At 34.7% G+C, this 23,100-nt stretch overlaps 1 protein-coding gene across 2 annotated transcripts in view; it reads right to left on the bottom strand.

Annotated features, from left to right (window-relative positions):
- Positions 1 to 23,100, bottom strand: part of LOC141446118 (dipeptidase 1-like) — a 290,995-nt gene that overhangs the window by 216,713 nt on the left and 51,182 nt on the right. For both annotated transcript variants that reach the window (XM_074112557.1, XM_074112555.1), the window contains exon 2: positions 20,553 to 20,761. In XM_074112557.1, coding sequence (XP_073968658.1) covers positions 20,553 to 20,729 — 177 coding nt within the window. In that variant the 5' untranslated portion in view covers positions 20,730 to 20,761. The remainder of the gene's footprint in view (positions 1 to 20,552; positions 20,762 to 23,100) is intronic.

Genomic DNA, 23,100 nt, shown 5'->3' with positions numbered 1-23,100 from the left:
ACCCGTACAACAAGTTTGGTTGTAATTCCAAAAACATTTGAGTCAAATTTATTTCTTACAAATACTGTACAGTTCAAAATGTGATTTTAAGACTGTCTTTGATTTTATCCTTTGTAGCACGCATTTTTATTGTATCCTATGACCGGTAGTATTAACCAGTTTGGTGTTTGGAGATTAAGGATTTCACTTACAACACCATCTCCATCACTACACTTGCTGGACTAAATGTGGGGAGATTGTAGTTGCTAGACAAAAAATCTCTACCACCAAATACATTAAATCTACACCTGATGAAGGTTGGAACTCCGAAACCGGTCAAGGATGCAAAAGAAAAACAAATATAAATATATATATATGCGTACTGCGATGGATAAAATTAGAAGATTATACAATACAGTTTAAGGCGCCACGGTAGCCGAGCGGTTAAGAGGCTAGACCCGCAATGCTAAGATGTATTGTTGGTTTAGTGGGTTCAATTCCCTGTGTCTTGGCTTTAGATTTTATTTAATGGTTAATATGAGAGAATTTATAGTAAAGAATGTTAGGCGGTTATAGGCTACACAATGCTAAGGTGTATTGTTGGTTTAGTGGGTTCGATTCCTGGGTATCTAAGCCTCGGACTTTATTTAATGGTTAATATGAGAAATTTACAGTAAAGTATGTTTGCTAGTCGCCTCCGTCCACGGCACCAAATTTGGTAGTTGGACGTAAAGTCCGCCTGAAAAAAAAGGCAATTACTTTACTTTGCTTTTACAATACAGTTTGTAATTCGGCTTTTAACTGAAATGTAACCATTCACGAAGCCTAGAAAAGTGATAAAAATAATGTTATTAATTCTATGTATATTTATTGTTCGTATGTACATTTCTACATACATACACGAAAATGCGGTAAAATTTGCAATGATAAATAAATACAAAAATAAAAACACAAGGTTTACAGAAAAAAAGTGCAAAATGTTTGTGTAAGAATTAAATAGAATTTTGAAATTAGGAATTAGTAGTAAATTTAAAGTTCAGAACTTTAAAAATGGCAGTAATACCAAAAGTCCTGTAAGTATTAAAAGGGACTTTTATAAATTCTAGGAAACTTTTCCTATACTAATTGTACTCTACTACAACTCTCTATTCGACAGATTTACAATAATTCAACTAAACAGGAAATAAAGAGGGATAAAATTTAATATCCGTAGACTCCATCTGTTTCCGGCCAAAAAAAAAAAAGAATGCCGAGCAGTAAGTATGGGCGGATATTGGAACGGCTTTATTGGTAAGTTAATGCTTTATGAAATCAAAAGGACCAATTCTTATTGGCTCTTTCAGTCCGGATACTCTCTCTTTTCTTTTTACTATTAAGGCTTCCAGATCTTCAACAGCATGATCGAATAAAAGATTTATCCCATTACTAACTAGAGCAACTCCATTAATGGCATAATATTCATAAATTTATTATCTCATAAATAATTTAAAAAAATAAAAAAAAAAAAAAATAAAGAAATGGAATATATTAAAAAAATGACGTAAAAGGAAGTGAGAGGCTTTGTAGGCTAAAAATAGGCTAACTTTGATTTACATGAGACCTGAGTGGACATTATGAATATGTAGAAGTTTCTCTCGACACAGAATTACTAGCTTCAAAGGGATATATTTTTTGTTTTTTTTGAATTAAAGAGTCGCCTATTTTATTTATTTAAATATAAAAAGCTAATTTTTATTTTAAAAACTTTAATATTTTCACAGTCAAACAATATTAAGCGTTATAATAATTATTCTATTAATAGTAAGTAAGTAAAGCAATCGCCTATTTTTTTAGACGGGGCTTTACGTCCAACTATCAATTAGGTGTCGTGGACGGAGGCGACTAGCAAACATACTTTAGTGTAAATTTCTCATATTAACCATTAAATAAAATCCAAGGCCTAGACCGGCGGAATCGAACCCACTAAACCAACAATACATCTTAGCATTGCGGGTCTAGCCTATAACCGCCTTACATACTTTACTATAAATTTTTCATATTAACCATTAAATAAAATCCAAGGCCTAGACCGGCGGAATCGAACCCACTAAACCAACAATACATCTTAGCATTGCGGGTCTCGCCTCTAACCGCTCGGCTACCGTGGCGCCTTAATTATTCTATTAATAAAAAATGCTAATTATGCAATTCAGTAAATGTCCAAAACCAATCTCATAATATGGAAACCATTAATACGCACGAAATGTTTGAACAGACTACTTGGACGACGCTCATGTCTATAGAACTTTAAAGTTTGATACACAATACTAACCACAAAGTATTATTCAATGTTTTTGGTGTCTGATTCATTAATACGTAAGGAAGACTGCTTAACAATTTCAGTCGTGATTTTAGACTAACGTCATCTTCCAGTCTTCGGAATATATTTTTACAGAATAGTTATAACAATTCTATTAATTTTCTTACACTTGGCACCTTCATTCTATCAATACGAGTGTCAACAATTTTAGAAAGGTGCTTGGAAAATTAGGAAAGTAATACTTTTGAAATATTTTCTCTTTCTAATTTCCAAAGACCCTCTCCAAAAATTGTGAGGTTGACTTCCTTTGTTTTCCCATCTCAATATATTTTTGAGGAGAGTGCTTGAGAATGATTGCAATCCGGTCTTTGGAATTAGTTTTGATGACGTCACTTTTGACGTATCGCTGAAACAATTGTTTGATGGGGCACCATGATCAATAGGAGTTTTTGTCATTGAAATCTGTAAAACAAATAGCCATAATAGGATAGTTTACTGGAGTAGTAATAATTAATACTTTTAACTTGCAAAGTATTACCAGCTTACCGGAAACACTGATAAATGAGGAATAAAAACACATACTCTAAAAAATAAGTTAAATATGAACGTAAGGTGTGGTCCTACATGTGTCTCATGAGTCACCAACATGTTTAAATTTGAGTGTAAGATAGTCCTATATGAGTCTAGTGAGTCGTCAACATGGTTAAATATGAGTGTAAGATAGTCCTATATAAGTCTAGTGAGTCGTCATCATGGTTAAATTTGAGTGTAATATAGTCCTATATCAGTCTAGTGAGTCGTCAACATGGTTAAATATTAGTGTAAGATAGTCCTATATAAGTCTAGTGAGTCTCCAACATGGTTAAATGTGAATGTAAAAACCGCATTTATGTTTACAGAAATTGCCACTAGAGTACTCCACCGGATGGAGTATAAAAGTAAGCTTATCGCCTATTTAATGGCGGCTTACAAGTCAATAATGTGCCACTTTCTGCTTTGACTATTTCACGATTAAACAATAAAAATTCTCAACTCTTTTGTTTCTGTTAACGATAATTGTGTAAAACATGAAGTATTATTGCAAAAGAAACTTCATTTATCGTATTTTTAAAGAGAATTTTTTTTTCTTGCTTAATTCGAAAGTTTATCAAATACCTATGGGAGAAATGTTGGAAAAAAAATTTTAAATTAATTATTTCATTGAAATTATTAGGTTTAAAGTATTGGCCAATCACAGTGTAGTATGGTTGCAAACTGTGGGCGGGTCATGCCCACCTCTAGTGTAACCACGCCCCATCCAATGGTAGCTAGTCAGGGCTGATCAAAGCTTACTATAACAATGGTGATTCAATTTCTTTCACTTATTTTTCCAAATCTCTTAATATTTTCTCATATTTTATTAACTTTATTCTGTTATTTTAGAAGTATTTAATATTAATCTTATGTAGATATTGAGAAATAATGCTAGCAAATTATTCGAAATAAAAAAATCTTTCTCAATTTTCAAGAATTTTTTTATAAGTTAAGATCTTTTTCGAATAGTTCTTTACTTTCCGATGAAAAGAATCTCGTTTGAACACTCACATGACTTTTTCTTAACATAATTTACAAATATAACTGAATTTTCTTGTAACTTAGAAAAGCATTAAAAAAAGAAGAAAAAAATAGATCAATATAATAATAATGTTGATAGAATGCGACACATTAATCTCTGAACCAAACTATTAATTGCTAAAAAATTACAAGCCAAACTGACATTTAAGAAGTACTCCATTAGATCAGCTTCACATGAATCCGTTTGGCAAATTCATAGTGAATGAAGAGTGAAGTAACTTCTTGTAAAGAGGGTAAGAATGAATTATTAGTGAGTGAATCCTCAGTCAGTGATTTCGAAGTTAATGAATCTACGGTGAGTGAATCGTAAGTGAGTGAATCTACAATAAGTGAATCGTAAATGAGTGTATCTTCATTAATAAACACTTAGTGAGTAAATCCTAAGTGAGTGAATCTACACTGAGTGAATCCACAGTAAGTGAATCGTAAGTGAGTGAACCCACATTAAGTGAATCCTAAGTGAGTGAACCCACAATATGTGAATTCACAGTGAGTGAATCCACAGTAAGTGAACCGTAAGTGAGTGAATCGTCAGTGTTTGAATCCACAGTAAGTGAATCGTCAGTGAGTGAATCCACATTAAGTGAATCTACAGTGAGTGAATCCACAGTAAGTGAATCGTCAGTCGCTAAGTGACGTCAGTAAGTGAATGAATTTATTTCCTCGTATGCAACTGAATCTCCTTATCTTGGGCAGCTTCTATTTTCTAAGTATTTTAAAGCTATCCCCAGACAACTATTTTTTTTGTTAACTATTAAAATTTCAAATTCAGTGACACTAAAACAACTGAATATAGCAGAATTGGTATTACAGTAAAATTATAGCAGGAAGCAATCTATAGAGCCTCCATTACTCCCTCCAAAATTAATTATCAAAACGTTAAAACTAATCATCCATTTTCAATGGGAATTATCATGATCAAAAAATTCTCCCCCAAATATTTTACAGACTCTAGAAGGCTATTTTGCAAAACACGGTTTGTAAATGAGATTGAATTTACAATTCAAATTTTTGCATAACATCAGCAGCTGCCCCCCCCATCCACCATGAAAATCACGTAGCTTATTTTACAAATGAAAACATAAATGGACATCTGGTGATACTTGTATGTCCATGCAACAACTGTGCTTTGGACCATTTATTAAACAAATACTTGGTCAAAGGAAGCATATAGAGATTAAAATAAACTGAATGCTAGTATTCAGGAAATTCTGCAATCTTCTTCGTTTGACTACGCAATCAACTATTGATTATATCGATTCTTTTCTGTGCATACTTTTTTGTTTATTTTGACGTGAATACGTCTTTAAATTTGCTAAATATCATATGGAGGCAATAAAAAAAAACCTAATGATAACAAAATCGGGGGATACAGTTTGGCATTATAGTTTCGAATCTATCGTCTACATCCAAAATTAAATTAGACCACTCGATAGCTAAAGGATCAAAGAATTCATTACGATAAGCGAGAACTGTGACGCATCGCACGTGGAGGAGGGGGAAGCGCCGCCATTTTGAGATCATTTTGCTGCGTATCGAGATTTTTCAATTAGTATAACTTTTGACTCGAAGAAACTACGATGTTCGTTTAAGTTTTAATCGTCAGCTGTCGTCACAATCTATCGATTGTATATAAAACATTAGTATAGTAAAATAGTGAAAGTGAATATAATAAGGTGTTAGAATACAAAAAAATATTATCAAAAATACATAATGTCGGCCTATACTCGTCGAAAAGCCAAAACCAAATACAGAGATCGTACACGGTTGGAAGGGGGCTTCTCAAGAACAATCGAATGGTAATAATAAAACATCATATGACCGAGTCCAAGCTGTGCCGGGAACGTAAAAGAATGAATGCGGCCGAGCGGATCAACGACGGTGTCAGTACATCTGCAGCTGGGGTGGTTGAAACTATGCAAGTGGATGATGAAATCGCTTCTACATCGACAACGGACTGTATAGGCATAGATTGTGTTCGATTGTCGATTTGTTTCCTTGATTTCATACTAAATACATAAATAAAAATATTTTATATATAAAATATAACCCGTTACGTAAACGTATTCACGTACGACACACGGCCGGGTCCATCACACAGCCACAGTTTTTTTTTAGTAAAGTAAAAAAAAAAAAAGTAATGCCTATTTTTTCAGGCGGGGCTTTACGTCCAACCACCAATTAGGTGTCGTGGACGGTGGCGACTAGCAAACATACTTTACTATAAATTTCTCATATTAACCATTAAATAGAATCCAAGGCCTACACACCGGGAATAGAATCCACTAAACCAACAATACATCTTAGCATTGCGGTCTAGCCTATAACCGCTCGGCTATCGTGGCGCCTAGTTTTTTTATAGTTTTAAATTGCTCACCCTGAACCGAAAGTAATTATAAAATACCTGCATCATTCGAGCGTTTTTGAACTTTAACAGTACAACAACAATCATAATAAATTTTAACAGTTTATACCCATACAAAGTATATCATTAGGTTTATATAAATATATATATATATGATTCGTATATGTAAGAAATTGTTAACTTATAATACTCTTTTAGGCGTACACTTGGTAAAGTTGCTGCATGTTGCTGTGAAAACCCATTTTCTAAAACTCTTCTACTAAACAGAAGAGTGAGGTATGCATGAAGTATGGTTGGAAGCGGGGTGGTTGTATTTACCTACCCGAAGGGTCGAAGGAGGAAGGGTGCATTTACCACTCAAGAATAAGAGGTAAAAGGGCTGACGTGAAGTGTGCAAAGCCCTTTTTAGTCTTAAGTGTGTTTGGAATAACCTATAGAAGAGAAGAGCAGCAGGTTTTTGGCGGCTGAGGGCGCGGAGGGGAGGTTTCGTTCTCTTCACAAACCAGACTTGCTAATAGGTAATAAATATAACAATGTTTCAACCTTTCTTTATAACCTTTCTTTCGCTTTTTTTTTTGTCTTTAAAGTAGAAAGCTTAAGTATATAAACAGCAGTTTTATGTGACTACCATTATGCGAGCTATAAGCTTCATATAAGCTACGCTTATGTTTCAATAAAATATGAAGCGGAAGGATTTGGCCGAATCCCAAGGGTGGATTTTTATTTTCTTCTTCTTCTTTTAACCAATCAGTAAAATTTTACGACCTTCAAGATTACAACAAGCATCCTTAGAAGCTTAAAATCTCAGTAATCCTTGAGCTGCCCCGCAAGGAAACTAATTAAATAGAAGTCCAAATAATCGCAACCAGTTTCGAAGAATTCTTGAAGTTAACTATATACTTCTGGTTGAAAATAAATATTCATAAATTTTTGAAGTCAACTACTGTATTTTTTTCCCCCTCCAAATTTTAGATTTCAAAGAAATTTAATGACGTAAACTGTGGTAAAAGAATGTCGTGTGTAAGTTCAGAATCAGTGGGGGACATTAAAACGGATATTCCGGCGGAAATTCCGTACAAACAGACTGCATGATTCTAGTAATTTCTTTTATTATCTGCAGAAAATGCTGAAGCAAGATGAGATTACCAGATTACCATGCAAAGTAGAACCTCAGGTTTCGAATCCAGCAGTTGAGGAAATTCAAAAAAATAAAAATAAATGCATGATATTTCTAAGTAAATCTGTCGGCAGCAAATTAGTTTATATATTCAAAAAAAAAAAAAAAAAAGGAACTACAGCAACACACATGGGAATATAGTGATACTTGATAGGGCGCCACGGTAGCCGAGCGGTTATAGGCTAGACCCACAATGCTAAGATGTATTGTTGGTTTAGTGGGTTCGATTTCCCTGGTCCTAGGCCTTGGATTTTATTTAATGGTTAATATGAGAAATTTATAGCGAAGTATGTTTGCTAGTCGCCTCCGTCCACGATACCTAATTGGTTAGTTGGACGTAAAGCCCGCCTGAAAAAATAGGCATTTACTTTACTAGTGATACTTCCGGTTGAAGAAATTTGATCGATATGTGACAGTTGGTCCCTATTTTGGGAATAAATCGATATATCAAGTATCTACATCCAGTTTGTTTGTTTTTTTTTAAAGATAGATATTTTCCAGACTCAAATGACGACAAAAACGGATATTTCCGGTAAAAATTTATTTTACGGAAATTCAGCACGATCGCAATGCTTCCCTTACCAGGTAAAAGAAATTTATAAAAAAAAAAAAAAAAAAAATAGGGGAACGCATTAAGTTTTTGAAAGTTAAAATTTTATATTATTTTATAATTTATGCAAATAATATTCATTAAAAACAATTTTGTTAAAAGTTTTATTTAAACAGCTATAGAAATTAATCTATATCTATGTAAATAAGAGGCACTTCATCTAAAGTTTATTATGGTAGATTCATTAAAGATGTAATATGGCGTAGAAAGGACGACCTCTGGAGTGGTTGTACACAAGTAGTGGAACAGGACTTAATCGGTGCCTGCGACACGGCCACTATTATAAAGTGAAGTCAGTGCACTTAAGTCCCAGATGACGTAATTAAGTGCACAGTTAAATCTTTGTCGTACTGGGACTATTAAAAGATGTTTAACTAAATGCCACATTCAAATAACCTTACATCTACTAAGTCAACGTTAGGTTATTACCTTCGTTGTTTATAATAGCACTGTAAACTAAAGTGAAGTAAAAAATTTGCAACAGATTAAAAATTGTTTATAACTCTCATTTAATACTATTTGTTCACTTTTTTTATGTAATTTTTTACTTTGGAATCGATTCATGTAAGTAATAATACACTGCACTCTTGGTATTACAACATATTACAGGAAGTTTAGCACAATTTAAAACATTAATAGACTTCCTGTCTACAAAACAAAAAAAATGCAAATTTTTCAAACTTAAGAACAGATACCAAAATTTAATAAATTGTGTTAATTGTTCAATTTTATCATTATTTGTTTTTCCAAACTATACGATATAAATCGATAAAAATGTTTATCAGTAATTGTTAAATATCACTGGTATCACGTTGAATGAAAATCGATAGCCCCGACTTCATGTTCTGGTGGCACCGTATTGACGTAGTTATTGCTAAACATGGCTGGAAGCAAAACTCGTATGGAACCTGAAAGTCTGCCATTTTTATTGGGCTTACCTTTTTCTATGTAGGCCGTGAAAAATTTTCCCATCATAACAATGAAAGTCTCACCTGTAAGCCAATCATCTACAAGTTTTGATTAAAAGATCCATTAACTGTGTGTGTGTGTGTGTGGGAGGGGGGCAAGAGTTTGGCATCGATATCCGAAGAGCTACAACAATATTTCTCTTCATTATCGACGACTCTCCACCACAAGAAGATCAGCCCCATTGTACGCTCAGATTGAAAGGAGTAAAGCCTGTAAAAAGTCAAGTAAAGTAAGGCCTATTTTGTGTGGCAACTTTGCGTCCAACTACCGAATTAGGTGGACGGAGGCGACTAACAAACATACTTCACTAAAAGTTCTCATATTAAACACATTAAATAAAATCAAAGGACTAGTGACTGGGAATCGAACCCACTAAACCCAACAATACATCTTAGCATTGCGGGCCTAGCTTATAACCGCCTAACATACTTTACTATAAAGTTCTCATATTAACTATTAAATAAAATCCAAGGACTAGAGACCGAGAGAATCGAACCCACTAAACCAACAATACATCTTAGCATTGCGGGTCTAGCCTATAACCGCCTAACATACTTTACTATAAAGTTCTCACATTAAACATTAAATAAAATCCAAGCCCTAGACCGGGGAGAATCAAAACCCCTAAACCAACAATACATCTTTGTTTTGCGGGTCTAGTCTCTTAAACGCTCGGCTATCGTGACGCCTGGGTAAAGCCACATATCCGCTTCACATATTGCACTTCCACTAGGTATAATCAAAACAAGAAGTTCTTAGCCCAAATACCATCCTTTAGGATAGTTTTAAAATGTCTGGAATGACCCGACCTTCTTTAAATCTCGTGGATGGGATATTCTCTAAACTGGAGCATTGGAGAAATAAACCTGAAAGACAATCATCTGAGATCGGACTATTTAAGTAAACTGCTTCTTGGAGGGATGTTTAGCAAATAAGACAAAGATATCAATAATAGGAAGTACCAGCACTTTGTAAAAATTACTGTTAAAAGCAATAGCTCCTAAAAGTTAGATCCCATTGGAGGTAATACTGAGAGATGAAACAAATTGTATTTAAGAATACAATATAAGTTAAAAAGGCTGTGCTTAAAAAAAAAAAAAAGAAATAATATGAAAAAGTTATTTTACTCGAACAAGAGAGGAGTATAAGTGAAAAAGAGAAAGCAAGTGAGAGCGTAAACTGGCTCTAGAGAGTGTATCCTCAGTATAAACACAGCATCATGATTCACGGGGAACAAGGGGCGTGCGGATCGGGGCCAGGCACTGCACAATAGTAAATCTTCCTGATGTGTACGCCCATTAAGGTACCAACCACTTCAGATTGCGGGCTTCTACCCTCCTCATCAGATTAAGACTGATGTGCTTGCCTTTTGTTAGAACAGTTCTACTCAGAATCTTAAGTGTTCGCTGAGAGATTGTGAGGCAAACTTTTAATAATGTTAAAAAATTTATTTACACTATTGTTGCGTTATAAATATATGCATTAATAGGCGCCACGATTGCCGAGCGGTTATAGGCTAGACCCGCAACGCTAAGTTGTATTGTTGGTTTAGTGGGTTCGATTCCCCCAGTCTAGGCCTTGGATTTTATTTAATGGTTAATATGAGAACTTTATAGTAAAGTATATTTGCTAGTCGTCTCCGTCTACGCCTACCTGAAAAAAAAATAGGCACTTGTTGCTTGTTATATGCATTAATATTGCAGCTACTTCTTTTAATGGTTAGCTATTCAATAAACTTAGTAAGCTTTTGACGAAATTGCCAAGAGATTTAGACAGTATGATTTCTATTTTTGCCATACTGCACCAAATCACTTGGTGATGAAACAACTCAGCCAGGTTCCCCAGAGGAAGTCTGAGGAGTAGTTGGAAGAATAACCTGCCCCCCTAGAGCCTGCTCTCCCCAGCTCCATTCTCTTCTTTCCAGATATTCTGTAAACCACTGTAGTTTTTCAAACTACAAAGCGCAAAACCGCTGTTTCAACAAGTTGCACATCATGATTTCTCTCTCATTCTACACATTTAAGATGGGTCTATGTGGCGAACAGGAAGTAAAAACTACGATCACAAAAATCTGTTACCAGTTGTTGGAAAAGAAAATTTATTCTTTTTTAAAAAATATTTACGTGTACAAAAATAAAAATGGAAAAATTATATGATATTCATTTTTCCCGAGAAAAAAAACCATGACGATTCGTATGTTTAACAAAAGCGCAGACATGATTTCGGTGGTAGGTAGTTGACTTAGAACGTGCCTGTTAAAACATGTCCCATACATGGAAACATAACAAGGAAAAATGGGGCTTACCTTTATGACGTACAGATTTATTTTCAACCAACAATATTCAGCCCAATATTTCCCTATAAAAACAAGGTCCTAAGGTTTTTTTTTGGTTGTTTCTCTACCAGGAAACAACCGGTCGATAAAAATGTATCATTTTAGTGTATCAATTTGACGGAAAAGATGCGTCAAAAAAAAATATATCCTTACAATAATTCTATTAAAAGGAAATTACTTTTAAGTATGTTGAAGCTGTAGGGAATTTTGTGGACTTCCGTCACTTTTACCGGTAATATTCGTCAAAATATGGATAATACAAATTTTAAGCAGCATTAAATTCAACATTCTGTTTGTCCGAAAATTTTCCATTACCATAAAACCCAAGACCAGGGATAATATAAACTGACTTAAGGCTGGTTTACAAACGTTATAAATAACGGAGCACGTACAGAACATGTGTGGCCTCTAATGAACCCAAGCAATACTAAGCGAGCGACCGCGACCTAGTAATACCATTAATTAAGGAGAAGAGAACAGAGCTTAGTGGGGCGGGCTCAGTTACTTCCATCCGCTACCTGTACTGTAAGTTACCACGCCCAACAAAAAAAAAATATATATATACGTAAATATATATTGTGAAATAAAAACCACGTGTTCATCTATTTCGCTTTTTCAAATAATTAAATTTTATTACTTCGTTAATTACCAGTAGCATTTTTTTTTTTTATTCTTCCACTTTAATAACCGCAAAACCCTTCAGCAACTTTTTGCAGGAACCGCTAGATACTTTTAACGAATTGGAGGATTCTCGTAACTTTGAATAAATAAAGTAAAGTAATGCATGTATGTTCAGACTAATAAATTAGGTTGTCGTGCACGGAGGCGACTAGCAAACATTCTTTACTATAAAGTTCTCATATTAAACATTAAATAAAATCCAATGTCTAGACGCCAGAAATCGAACCCCCTAAACCAACAATACATCTTAGCATTGCGGGTCTAGCCTATAACCGCCTAACATTCTTTACTATAAATTTCTCATATTAAACATTAAATAAAATCCAAGGCCTAGACACCAGGAATCGAACCCACTAAACCAACAATCCATCTTAGCATTGCGGGTCTAGCCTATATTGTAACCGCCTAACATATTTTACTATAAAGTTCTCATATTAACCTTTAAATAAAATCCAATGTCTAGACACCAGGAATCGAACACACTAAACCAACAATCCATCTTAGCATTGCGGGTCTAGCCTATATTGTAACCGCCTAACATATTTTACTATAAAGTTCTCATATTAACCTTTAAATAAAATCCAATGTCTAGACGCCAGAAATCGAACCCACTAAACCAACAATACATCTTAGCATTGCGGGTCTAGCCTATAACCGCCTAACATTCTTTACTATAAATTTCTCATATTAAACATTAAATAAAATCCAAAGCCTAGACCAGGGGAATAGAACCCACTAAACCAACAACACATCTTAGCATTGCGGGTCTAGCCTATAACCGCCTAACATTCTTTACTATAAATTTCTCATATTAAACATTAAATAAAATCCAAGGCCTAGACACCAGGAATCGAAACCACTAAACCAACAATACATCTTTGCTTTGCGGGTCTAGTATCTTAACCGCTCGACTTCCAAGGCGTCATGTACATTCATCTTTAATCAAATTCTTCACTTTTATTCCCCACATAGTATAGTTAGAACGTTGTGAGTCCACCACTCCATATTTAAATTTGTTATCATTGTACAACAACTTTGATTTAGGCCCTAATTTCAATTATAAATTTGTAGAGCACCATGTTAGAATCAAATCGGGAGAAACGATAAATTTACGAAACGATTTCCAAACGATTAACTACTGTTTACGATTCCCAGAGTAAATCTGGGTTTATCCAGTTTTGTTTGACCCCCAATCAATTGTTATTTACCTTGCTAACTAACTTGCTATTATGTTTGGAATTCAAATCTTTAAATGCTGCAACAAAACATGTACCTGTGTATTGGCTATAATGTAAATAAAAATCATTAGATGAAATTCTAAAAATATTTATCGACAAAAATGTATTAAAATTATTGATAATTACTATTTATTGATCCCCCTAAAATATAAATGTTCACTATAAATTACGAATTATGTAGTTTTTACTTCCATAGAAGCACAAATGAATAACCAGAGTGTCAGTTTTCAGCATGAATGAATTCTCGAGGCGCCACGGTAGCCGAGCGGTTATAGGCTAGACCCGCAAAGCTAAGATGTATTGTTGGTTTAGTGGGTCGATTCCCCCTGGTCTAGGGCCTTAGATTTTATTTAAAGGTTAATGTGAGAACTTTATAGTAAAGTATATTTGCTAGTCGCCTCCGTCCACGACACCTAATTTGGTAGTTGAACGTAAAGCCCGCTTGAAAAAATAGGCAATTACTACTACTAATATAAATGTAAATTTAAATATATTGATAATTACTATTTATTGATCCCTCTAAAATAAATTTCGAATCGAATGACACCTTATTCATGAAAATCGATTCACCCTTTTAGGCGCTACGTTGTTGACAAGAAAAAATAACAAAAACACTTAACTGAAAATTCCGATTTTGGCAATTTTTTTCGATTTAAATCGATTTACTTTTCGTTGTTTGGAAAAATTACATTTATAAACAAGGAATTAGAAGCAATGCCCTTTAATTTAAAAAAAAATTAGGAATTTTATCTCTTAAAAAAAAAAAATAATTGTTTTTTTTTTTTGTTCTTTCAATATAAACATGTTTTTTCATGCAGCCTGATTAAGATAATTCCGGTTCAAATTAGTTTGTTGAATAAGAGGAAATTAATTTGTTTTTTTTTTGCAGTGGACACTCACAAGACTTTATCTTATCAGTTACTTCTGGTCTTAAATCACAAATTTTATTAGAATTCTTTGAATAATTTGTTTCTTTTTTTGTTCATTTTGTTTCTAAATATAACTGCAAAACACTTAAATAAGATACTTTTCAGAAATACTTTACCAACACTTCATTTTGAGTAGAAGTTTTATTCAAAGAATAGTTACTCCATGTACCCCATCCTGATCAAACAAAAGGGTTCTACCATCCCAAAAGTTACGTTGAATACAATTTTATCAATGAACTCAAACAATACGCATTAAACTGATTTACATTGTAAATATTCCAACTCCAAAATTAGCCTCTTTGTTTTACAATCCAGAACAAATTCTAACAATCCATTGTTGGGTCCTTTTGTAAGCCCACAAAATTTACTATGGATTTAGTGTTTTCTAATAAAATTTATGGGATTTTACGACAATGGTGGTATTCTCTAACCAATATTAAAGTAACGACTGTAAATTTTAATTTAATTCATATAATCTAATGAAGAATAATCAAGATTTTAAATAATCAAGTCTTATTTCATGATTCTATACATAAATATGGTTATTATCACCTTCAATATACACCCCTCCCCTATCCCTACATGCGAATTTACCATTGTTCAGAAACAGTGCTGGAAGTCTTTTTCTGTAAGCTCTTCTGCATGACGCGTGCCGCTTTTTTCTTTCACAGCTTCAACGGACCGAGAAATCATGTTCCTTTTTTAATGCAGATTTGACTTTGGGGGGGGGAACAGATAAAAGTCACATGGGGTGGCCAGGTCAGGCGAATAAGGCGGATGGTCTAAAACTGGGCGGATTTTGTACTTGGCTAGAAACTTCGTCTTGGACAGACAATGCAGTGTGAGCCGGCGCCGGTTGTCTTGATGGAGAGAACCCCCATGACTTGTTCTTCCACAAATTAGGTAGGTTTTTTTTCCTTATTCTTTCAACGGAGTTGAGCAAGCACCTCCAGTGGTAGTAATGTTGATTAATTATAATCGATATTTTCATATCCGTTTTGGACGTGGAAGGGCGACCCGGGCAGCTAGTCATCATCTCCGACGTCTTCAATGGATCCTGTAGGTCTTTTTTTTTTGGAGTTGCGGGTTTCGTCGTCTCTAACCAATTCGGCTATCATGACGCCTCCGTTGGGCGTGAAAAAAATAAAAGCATTTGGACAAAATCAGCCAATCAAAAAGTGCCACAAACACTTGAAACCAACAAATAATCAATAAAAATACTGCTCTAAAAATCTACTCTTAAAACTAATTTGAATTTACTGACAATATGGCGTTTCATCTAAGTTTTTTAATATTTACCCCCTCCACAAATTATGATTTTCCTTTTTTTTTATTTTTATTGGCCAAATAAATTAATTGAACAATTTGTAAAAAAAAGAACAAAACCACTTTTTCATTAACTAAATAAACGACCATTGATTTATTTATTTCTACGTAAGAGTAATCAACTTACTTAAATCAACAAAATTTAAATTGAAAATGATTGCTCCTCTGAAGCAATCAATGAAGTTTAATCTATTCATATAAATGTATATGATTGAAAGTACAATCAATTATTTTGTGCTAAATTAAATGAAAACACAATCAATATGAAATAATATAAACCAAATATTTGAAACCAATTTGAAACTAATCACATACAGAGAGAAAGAAAAATACTTATTTTGTCCTAGAACAATATCTCATTATAAACAATAAAAAAAAATTAACATATAAGAAATTTTGTACGAGTATAATATGCTCGCTGAATGGGGAACAGTTTAGCTGAGTGGTTAGCGAATACTGGTTTTCAACACAGAGATCATGGGTTCGAATCCAGCACCTGGCAGTTAGATTTTTCTCTTGCTACGAGCTTCTATTTAGTGATGGGAAATGTTTGCTTATAAGGAGAGAACATCGTTTGGTGCTTTATATATATATATATATATATAAAAAAAGCTCTGGGCACCAGTGACCTCATTAGTAAACCTTTTCAAATTGAATTTAAAATTCCAAATCTTAAACTATAAATAATTATTATGTTATTAAATATAAATAAATAAAACTAAACTTACTGATTGGTCATTTTAGAATAGTTTGTTATCTTTGAAGTTGTATTAAATAATTATATATCTCACTCTTGAATGATGCTTATTGTTGGTTTATTGAATAAAGATGGAGGTAAAGAGTTCCAGAATGTAGAGGATTGAATTAGGAATGAATTTTCGCCACTGCTCTGAATGGAGAAATCTAGAATTGAGTGTTTCTATGATATAGATTGGGCATGTTTACTGAACATACGTATTAAGTACACATTCCTGATGTTGAGTCCTGAAGAGCTTGAACAGGAACTCGCCAAGGAAATATTTCTTTCTGTACCTCACTGACAGTCAATCAAGAAAGATGAAGTGAGGAGTAATACTTTCATCCCTTCTTACCTTCAAAAATAAACTGAACAAAGGAATTTAAAGGGCTTTTACAATTTTAAATTCTGCTCTGCAGTTAAATGATTACGAACAGTAGTCAAGGTGAGGAATTACTAAAGTTGCGAACTGCTGTTTTCTTTACCAAAATGAGCAGTATGGTTTTATTATATTTTAGTTGCTACAACGTTGGTTGAAATTTTTGTAAGGGAAAGAGAGAGGGTAAATAAATTAAGAGAGAGAGAGATTTTTTCGATCTATTTTCTTAAGAACACCAAATCTTAAACAACAGAGAGCGCCATTACTGTAATAGAGAAACTTAGCTGGACAAAGTAAATATACTATACTCATTCAATTTAGTTCTACTTTCTATCAGGATGAAACACTACTAAGACAAGAAGGCTCCAGGACTGCTGGCTCCTTGGAAAAACTAAATGTAAATTCAATAAAGAAAAAAGTTTTAAAAGAAAATACAATTATATTTTATGATGACCATTATTATTGGCCACCATTTTGGATCTTGTCGACCTGGTTTAGTTAAGCTATCGCTGACATAAGTTTTCTAAACGAAAAATAATACACATGTTGCGAATTTTATATTTCCAATTTAACTTGAATAACATGATGATAAAGTAATAAGGACACAGTCATAATTCTTCTCAAAACTGGGCCTAAAACGATTTTTTTTAAAAAGATAATAAAATATTTAAAATTGACTGGAAATCATAAAAGTTATTTTAAAGTAAAGTAATTGCCTAATTTTTCAGGCAGACTTTACGTCCAACTACCAAATTAGGTGTCGTGGACGGAGGCGACAGGCAAACATACTTTAATGTAAATTTCTCAAATAAAACCTTAAATAAAAAATCAAAGGCCTAGACACCGGGGAATCGAACTCACTAAACCAACAATACATCTTAGCTTTGCGGGTCTAGCCTATAACCGCCTAACATACTTTACTATAAATTTCTCATATTAACCATTAAATAAAATCCAAGGCCTAGACCAGGGGAATCGGACCTACTAAACCAACAATACATCTTAGCTTTGCGGGTCTAGCCTATAACCGCCTAACATACTTTACTATAAATTTCTCATATTAACCATTAAATAAAATCCAAGGCCTAGAGACCGAGAATCTGAACCTACTAAACCAACAATACATCTTAGCTTTGCGGGTCTAGCCTATAACCGCTCAGCTATCATGGCGCCTTACCTTGAATAACATCCAAGTTGGGAGTGACTTGTTAAAAAAAACATTCTATTTGTCAACAAGTATAAGCCCTGAAGATAGTCTAGTACCTAGATCGAAACTTTGGCAACAAATAATAACAAATTATGCCTGAAATTGGTAATAAATAATCTTTCTTCCAATTCTGAATTAATAAATCTGTCACCAATGAACAATGAACAATATTATTTAATTATGGCAAACCAATAGAAAAAGCAATTTATAATTTTCTTAGGAATTCAATTATGTTCTGGAAATACTTATTTACATAAAATTAACATATGATTAAAACCGGATGACCAGTTTTCCGAATAATTTCATTTATTATAACGTTTTCACGGAAATGGTGGTGTCCTTGAGGAGACTGATGACCGTTGTTCAGTCCAACAATTATTGAAGTTTGACTCTGATCAATTACTAAGTTTCGGGAAAATTCAATTACGTACATTGTGTTACAAGAAAATCACGTGAATTTTCACACGAGAATTGGTTTTTCTAAGACTAATCTTTCAAAGAGAATAGTTAAAGTAAGAAGTTAGTTCTCAACAACGGTGATTTCTTTAATGGAAGTTATAAAAGTAACTTCTCTGAAAAATCTAGTCCGTAATGCATTAAAACTGTATATGTTACATTTACTGTATGGAGTTCCTGGAGTTTTCAGTAAACTCCAGCAACCAGCAGGTACTTACTACATCTTTTCTGGAAAGAAAGTTGTTGATGGACCAAATATAACACATTGCATGCAGCCTTAGCTGCCATTCCAGTTTCTCTACTCGTGGCTAAACACAAATCTTTTTTTGCAGCAGAAAATCTGTTTGGACATTTCATTGCTACTAACTTTTGGCTGGCTGTGGGGGGCTATTAATCATTCAACTCGGTTGTGGTGGAGGGGTTGAATCGATCCTGGTGGTGCAAGGCTCGGACAGACTGCTCCTAGATGTAGGGTCAGCACTGACGGAATTAGGATTACTTTCTTAGTCGTGATTTAGGTCATCCTGAATGTCAAATTTCTCCATCTAGCTAAGTGGTAGGCAAAGAGAATCATTCTCAGATCTTAGGCGCCACGGTAGCCGAGCGGTTATAGGCTAGACCCGCAAAGCTAAGATGTATTGTTGGTTTAGTGGGATCGATTGGATTTTATTTAATGGTTAATATAAGAACTTAATAGTAATGTATGTTAGGCGGTTATAGGCTAGACCCGCAATGCTAAGATGTATTGTTGGTTTAGTGGGTTCGATTACCGGGTCTAGGGCTTGGATTTTATTTAATGGTTAATAAAAGAGATTTACAGTAAAGTATGTTTGCTAGTCACCTTCGTCCACGACACCTAATTTGGTAGTTGGACGTAAAGCCTGCCAGAAAAAAAAAAGGCATATTACTTTACATCCTCAAAACAGTGAAAAAGCCCCCCAAAAAAGGTGATACTTATATGGAAAACCCTGAACCGTTTAAAAAAAAAACCAAGTTTATCCTACTACAACAAGAAGTGGACTCAGAGTAAGCTGACTACCCCAGGCCTATTGGGCAGTCTACCAGGAGAAGTAGGAGAAAATGGCTTCCCCAATCGTCTAGAACCTATTGCTAGGCTGCAGCATGGAGAGGTCTCTAGTAGGAGACCATAGGAGATCATTTCACCGAAAACGACTAGTGGACCCTGGACCACATAAAGAAGTGAAGCGTGATCTACTAGATCTCTCAAGAGAATGGTAATGTAAGCCTCTATGACTGCATTGCCTTCAGGATACAGAATCCGCCTCGTGTTCCAATAATAATAATATTATGTTGGTTATTGCATTATTGGTGGTTATAATTAAGTTAATTAGGTAAATAATTATTAATTAGACCAGGGCTCTAAACAGTCAAGTTAGCAGTGGTCACAGGACGTAGGGGATAAAATTAGATTTGCTTCCGTTTAGTTTAGTATGGTTAATAATTCATGGCCGGAAACTGAATGAATTACAGTGCCACGGTCAGTTTCATATTACTTGACCAGTGGGGCAATTATTGTGGTACTAGAACAAAGTCAGAGAATGGAGAAGAATCTGGTGTCACACACGACTCACATGACTTCCTGTTACCCTTAAGGTTCGAACTCATTGATTATTAGGCCTCATATTATGGCCTTGGATTTTTATTTAATAGTTAATATGAGAAATTTATAGTAAAGTATGTTAGGCGGTTATAGGCTAGACCCGCAAAGCTAAGATGTATTGTTGGTTTAGTGGGTTCTATTCCCCCGGTGTCTAGGCCTTTGATTTTTTATTTAAGGTTTTATTTGAGAAATTTACATTAAAGTATTTTAGGCGGTTAGAGGCTAGACCCCCAAAGCTAAGATGTATTGTTGGTTTAGTGGGGTCGACTCCCCCGGTCTAGGCCTGGATTTTATTTAATGGTTAATATGAGATATTTACAGTAAAGTATGTTTGTTAGTCGCTTCCATCCATGGCATCTAATAGGTAGTTGGACGTAAAGCCGCCTGAAAAAATAGGCAATTACTACTACTACTTTGTGAGTAGATGGAGGCTTGGTAAAAGTAAAATTTCCGGATTAGTTTGGTGTGGTTAGAGTTCATTTTCGGCAAGGTCCTATGCCTCATAGCGTTGCCCTAAAATAATTCCCCCTCAAAAAATTGTAATTAGCTGTTTAGAGTGGGATTTAAGCTATTTTAAAGTATTTTACCAAATAATTGTGAGTTGAAATTCAATTTAAAATCAAACCCTTACCTGATAGTCCATATAATTTCCATAGCCCATATGGTTGCAGGTACAAGCACAATGTTGTATATGGTGCCTCAGGTCCATGTCGAGGTGCCATTGAGGCGGAGGTGGGGGCGGCATTGGCGGGAGACTGCCGTTCCCGCCGGCGGCAGTCTCTTCCTGCTGCCCCCACTCCACGTTCATAGCCTCGCTCAGCTCTCCTTCGCTCCACCCATCTGTAAAAAAAATGCACAAAGATCTAATTTCACGCAGTGAATAATTCCAAAAGATAAAAATGGATGTACATAAAAAGAGATATCCTACTAGAGTGGGATGGCAAGTACAAAGTAATGCTAGGTTAAATATTCATCATGGGCAGCCCTTAGCGTGCCTTTACGACCAAGAATTAATGTCTTTTTAATGTTTTAACAGCTCCTTAGCCTTGTCACGAGCTCGGATTTCCACAGAGAGATTCATACCGAAATTCTCAACATCCTTACAATGCATGCAGTTTGGGATATTCTTTGTTTTGACTCAGTATACTCAATTGCTCACACATTCACTCGCCCTTGAAGGAGATAAATCCCAGAAGAGCTTTAGACCGCTTATACTGCTAATAGAAATTATTATGAACGGAGGATGATGCGGAAGATACTCCCGGAAATCCGTTAAGTTCTTCCAAAAAATAAAAAAACCCTGAAGGTTTGAACACATAAATTTTCTTCAAACTATGTTTAAAAGTAAAGTAAAATGCCAATTTTTTCAGACGGACTTAAGTTCGTCTAACTACCAATTAGATGTCCTAGACGGAGACGTCTAGCAAAAATACTTTACTAACAAAGTTCTCATATTAAACAATTAAAAATCCAAGGCTTAAACTAGGAATTGAACCCACTAAACCAACAATACATCTTAGCTTTGCGGGTCTAGCCTCTAACCGCCTAACATACTTTGCTATAAAGTTCCCATATTAACCATTAAATAAAATTCAAGGCCTGAGAATCGAACCCACTAAACCAACAATACATCTTAGCTTTGCGGGTCTAGTCTCTTAACCGTTCGGCTATCGTGGCGCCTCCATGTATTTCCAACAAATTTAAATTACTAAGTTTGCAATGTTGTATATATTTACGATAATATGAAACCTTAAAAAGGAAATCTAACCCGGCCAACCCTTCTCCCCGCGAGAAAGTGCCATAAATTGTTTAATGACGTGCAGATTAATGATTTATTATGTTAATTCGTGTATATATAATACAGAAAATTTTCTTTTCTATATTCTAAGTAAACATTTGCGCGAAAAACAATTTCCAACATCTTGGTGAAAAAGCGGAAATGATATGCGCATATTTTATTTCGCTTCTAAAGTAAGTTCTTGGTTTCCTTTTCCTTCTTTTTGCAATCTTAAGAGATTTTATATTCAGTTCTTGTGGGGGTGAGGAGGAAATGTTGTCTGAAACTTCTTATATACAAAAGTTAAGGTGGGAACATCGTGCATCCTGTGTAAATCTATGGTTAGTTTTTTTTTTGGGTGTGTGCGTGGAAGTGCCAGAGAAAAGATGCCAAGTCTAGCTTGGGGGGAAGCCGTACAGAGAGTATGGACCATGGTTAGAGAGGTACGCGAGAGTAAGAGATATGTTACGCCTACGTAAGACACATCCGGCTGGCTGGAGATGGTATTTATGTGTTGAGTGTGTGCACTTGCGGAGGTAAAATACTCTACCGGAGATGGAGATGAAGCAGCAGCCGTGTATCCCAGGGAGGCTGTCTGTGGTGCTTGTAAATATGTTGGTATAACTGGCAAAGCTCCCAAAGAATCTAGTAGACTGAAAGTTGAACTGTCACTAAATCTCTTCTAAAAGGACTTATATCACTTACTGGCGGAGGAAAGAGGGCCAAAAAAAATAAGTAAAAACTATTTCTTTAAATTGGTTAACCTTTTCTAATCCAGTTCCTGATTAATTACGTCACTTCTCGGCACTTTAAAGTCCTCAGTCTACGTTATAGTTAAAAGTGACGTCCTCAAAATTAAAGCGAATTCTATTACGATACTTAACCCGCAGAAACATGCACAGAAATCAGCTGTCTTGCTCCCGAACGATAATCTATCGAACCACTTCCTGTTCTTAATTATTTACTTCTAAAAAAAAATGAAGTAAGTAAAGTAATCGTATGCTTCTTTCTCTGACGGGGCTGAAGGTCTAACTGCTGAACATCCTGTACAAGGGTATGGAAGCTCACATACTTACTGGACTCGAACTAGGGAATCTCCCATTTTCTAGCCCTAACTTACAACCACTACACCCAATCCACTCCCGTTGATTCTACAGCCAAAAAATCTGACTACTGAGTCGGCTAGAAAAATTGTCACAGTCTAAAAATTAAATCGATGTGAACTAAATCAGAGTATTGACAATCGAAGGTCTGCCACAATTAGCGTAGACCCCAAATATTTTAGCTAATGAAGAACTTTAATCTTTTCCAGCATCTGGGATAACTTTCTTGATAGAGTATCAGAGTAAAATGAAATTAATTAATTGAATCATACGCATCTAAAGCCAGCCAAAATTTAGCT

This window comes from Rhodnius prolixus, unplaced genomic scaffold (genome assembly GCF_049639745.1).
Source record: "Rhodnius prolixus isolate KJV_2025 unplaced genomic scaffold, Rpr scaffold_1, whole genome shotgun sequence".
Classification (NCBI taxonomy): Eukaryota; Metazoa; Arthropoda; class Insecta; order Hemiptera; family Reduviidae; genus Rhodnius; species Rhodnius prolixus.
The sequence above is the reverse complement of the archived record's forward strand: the minus strand, read 5'-3'. Positions and strand labels throughout refer to the sequence as shown.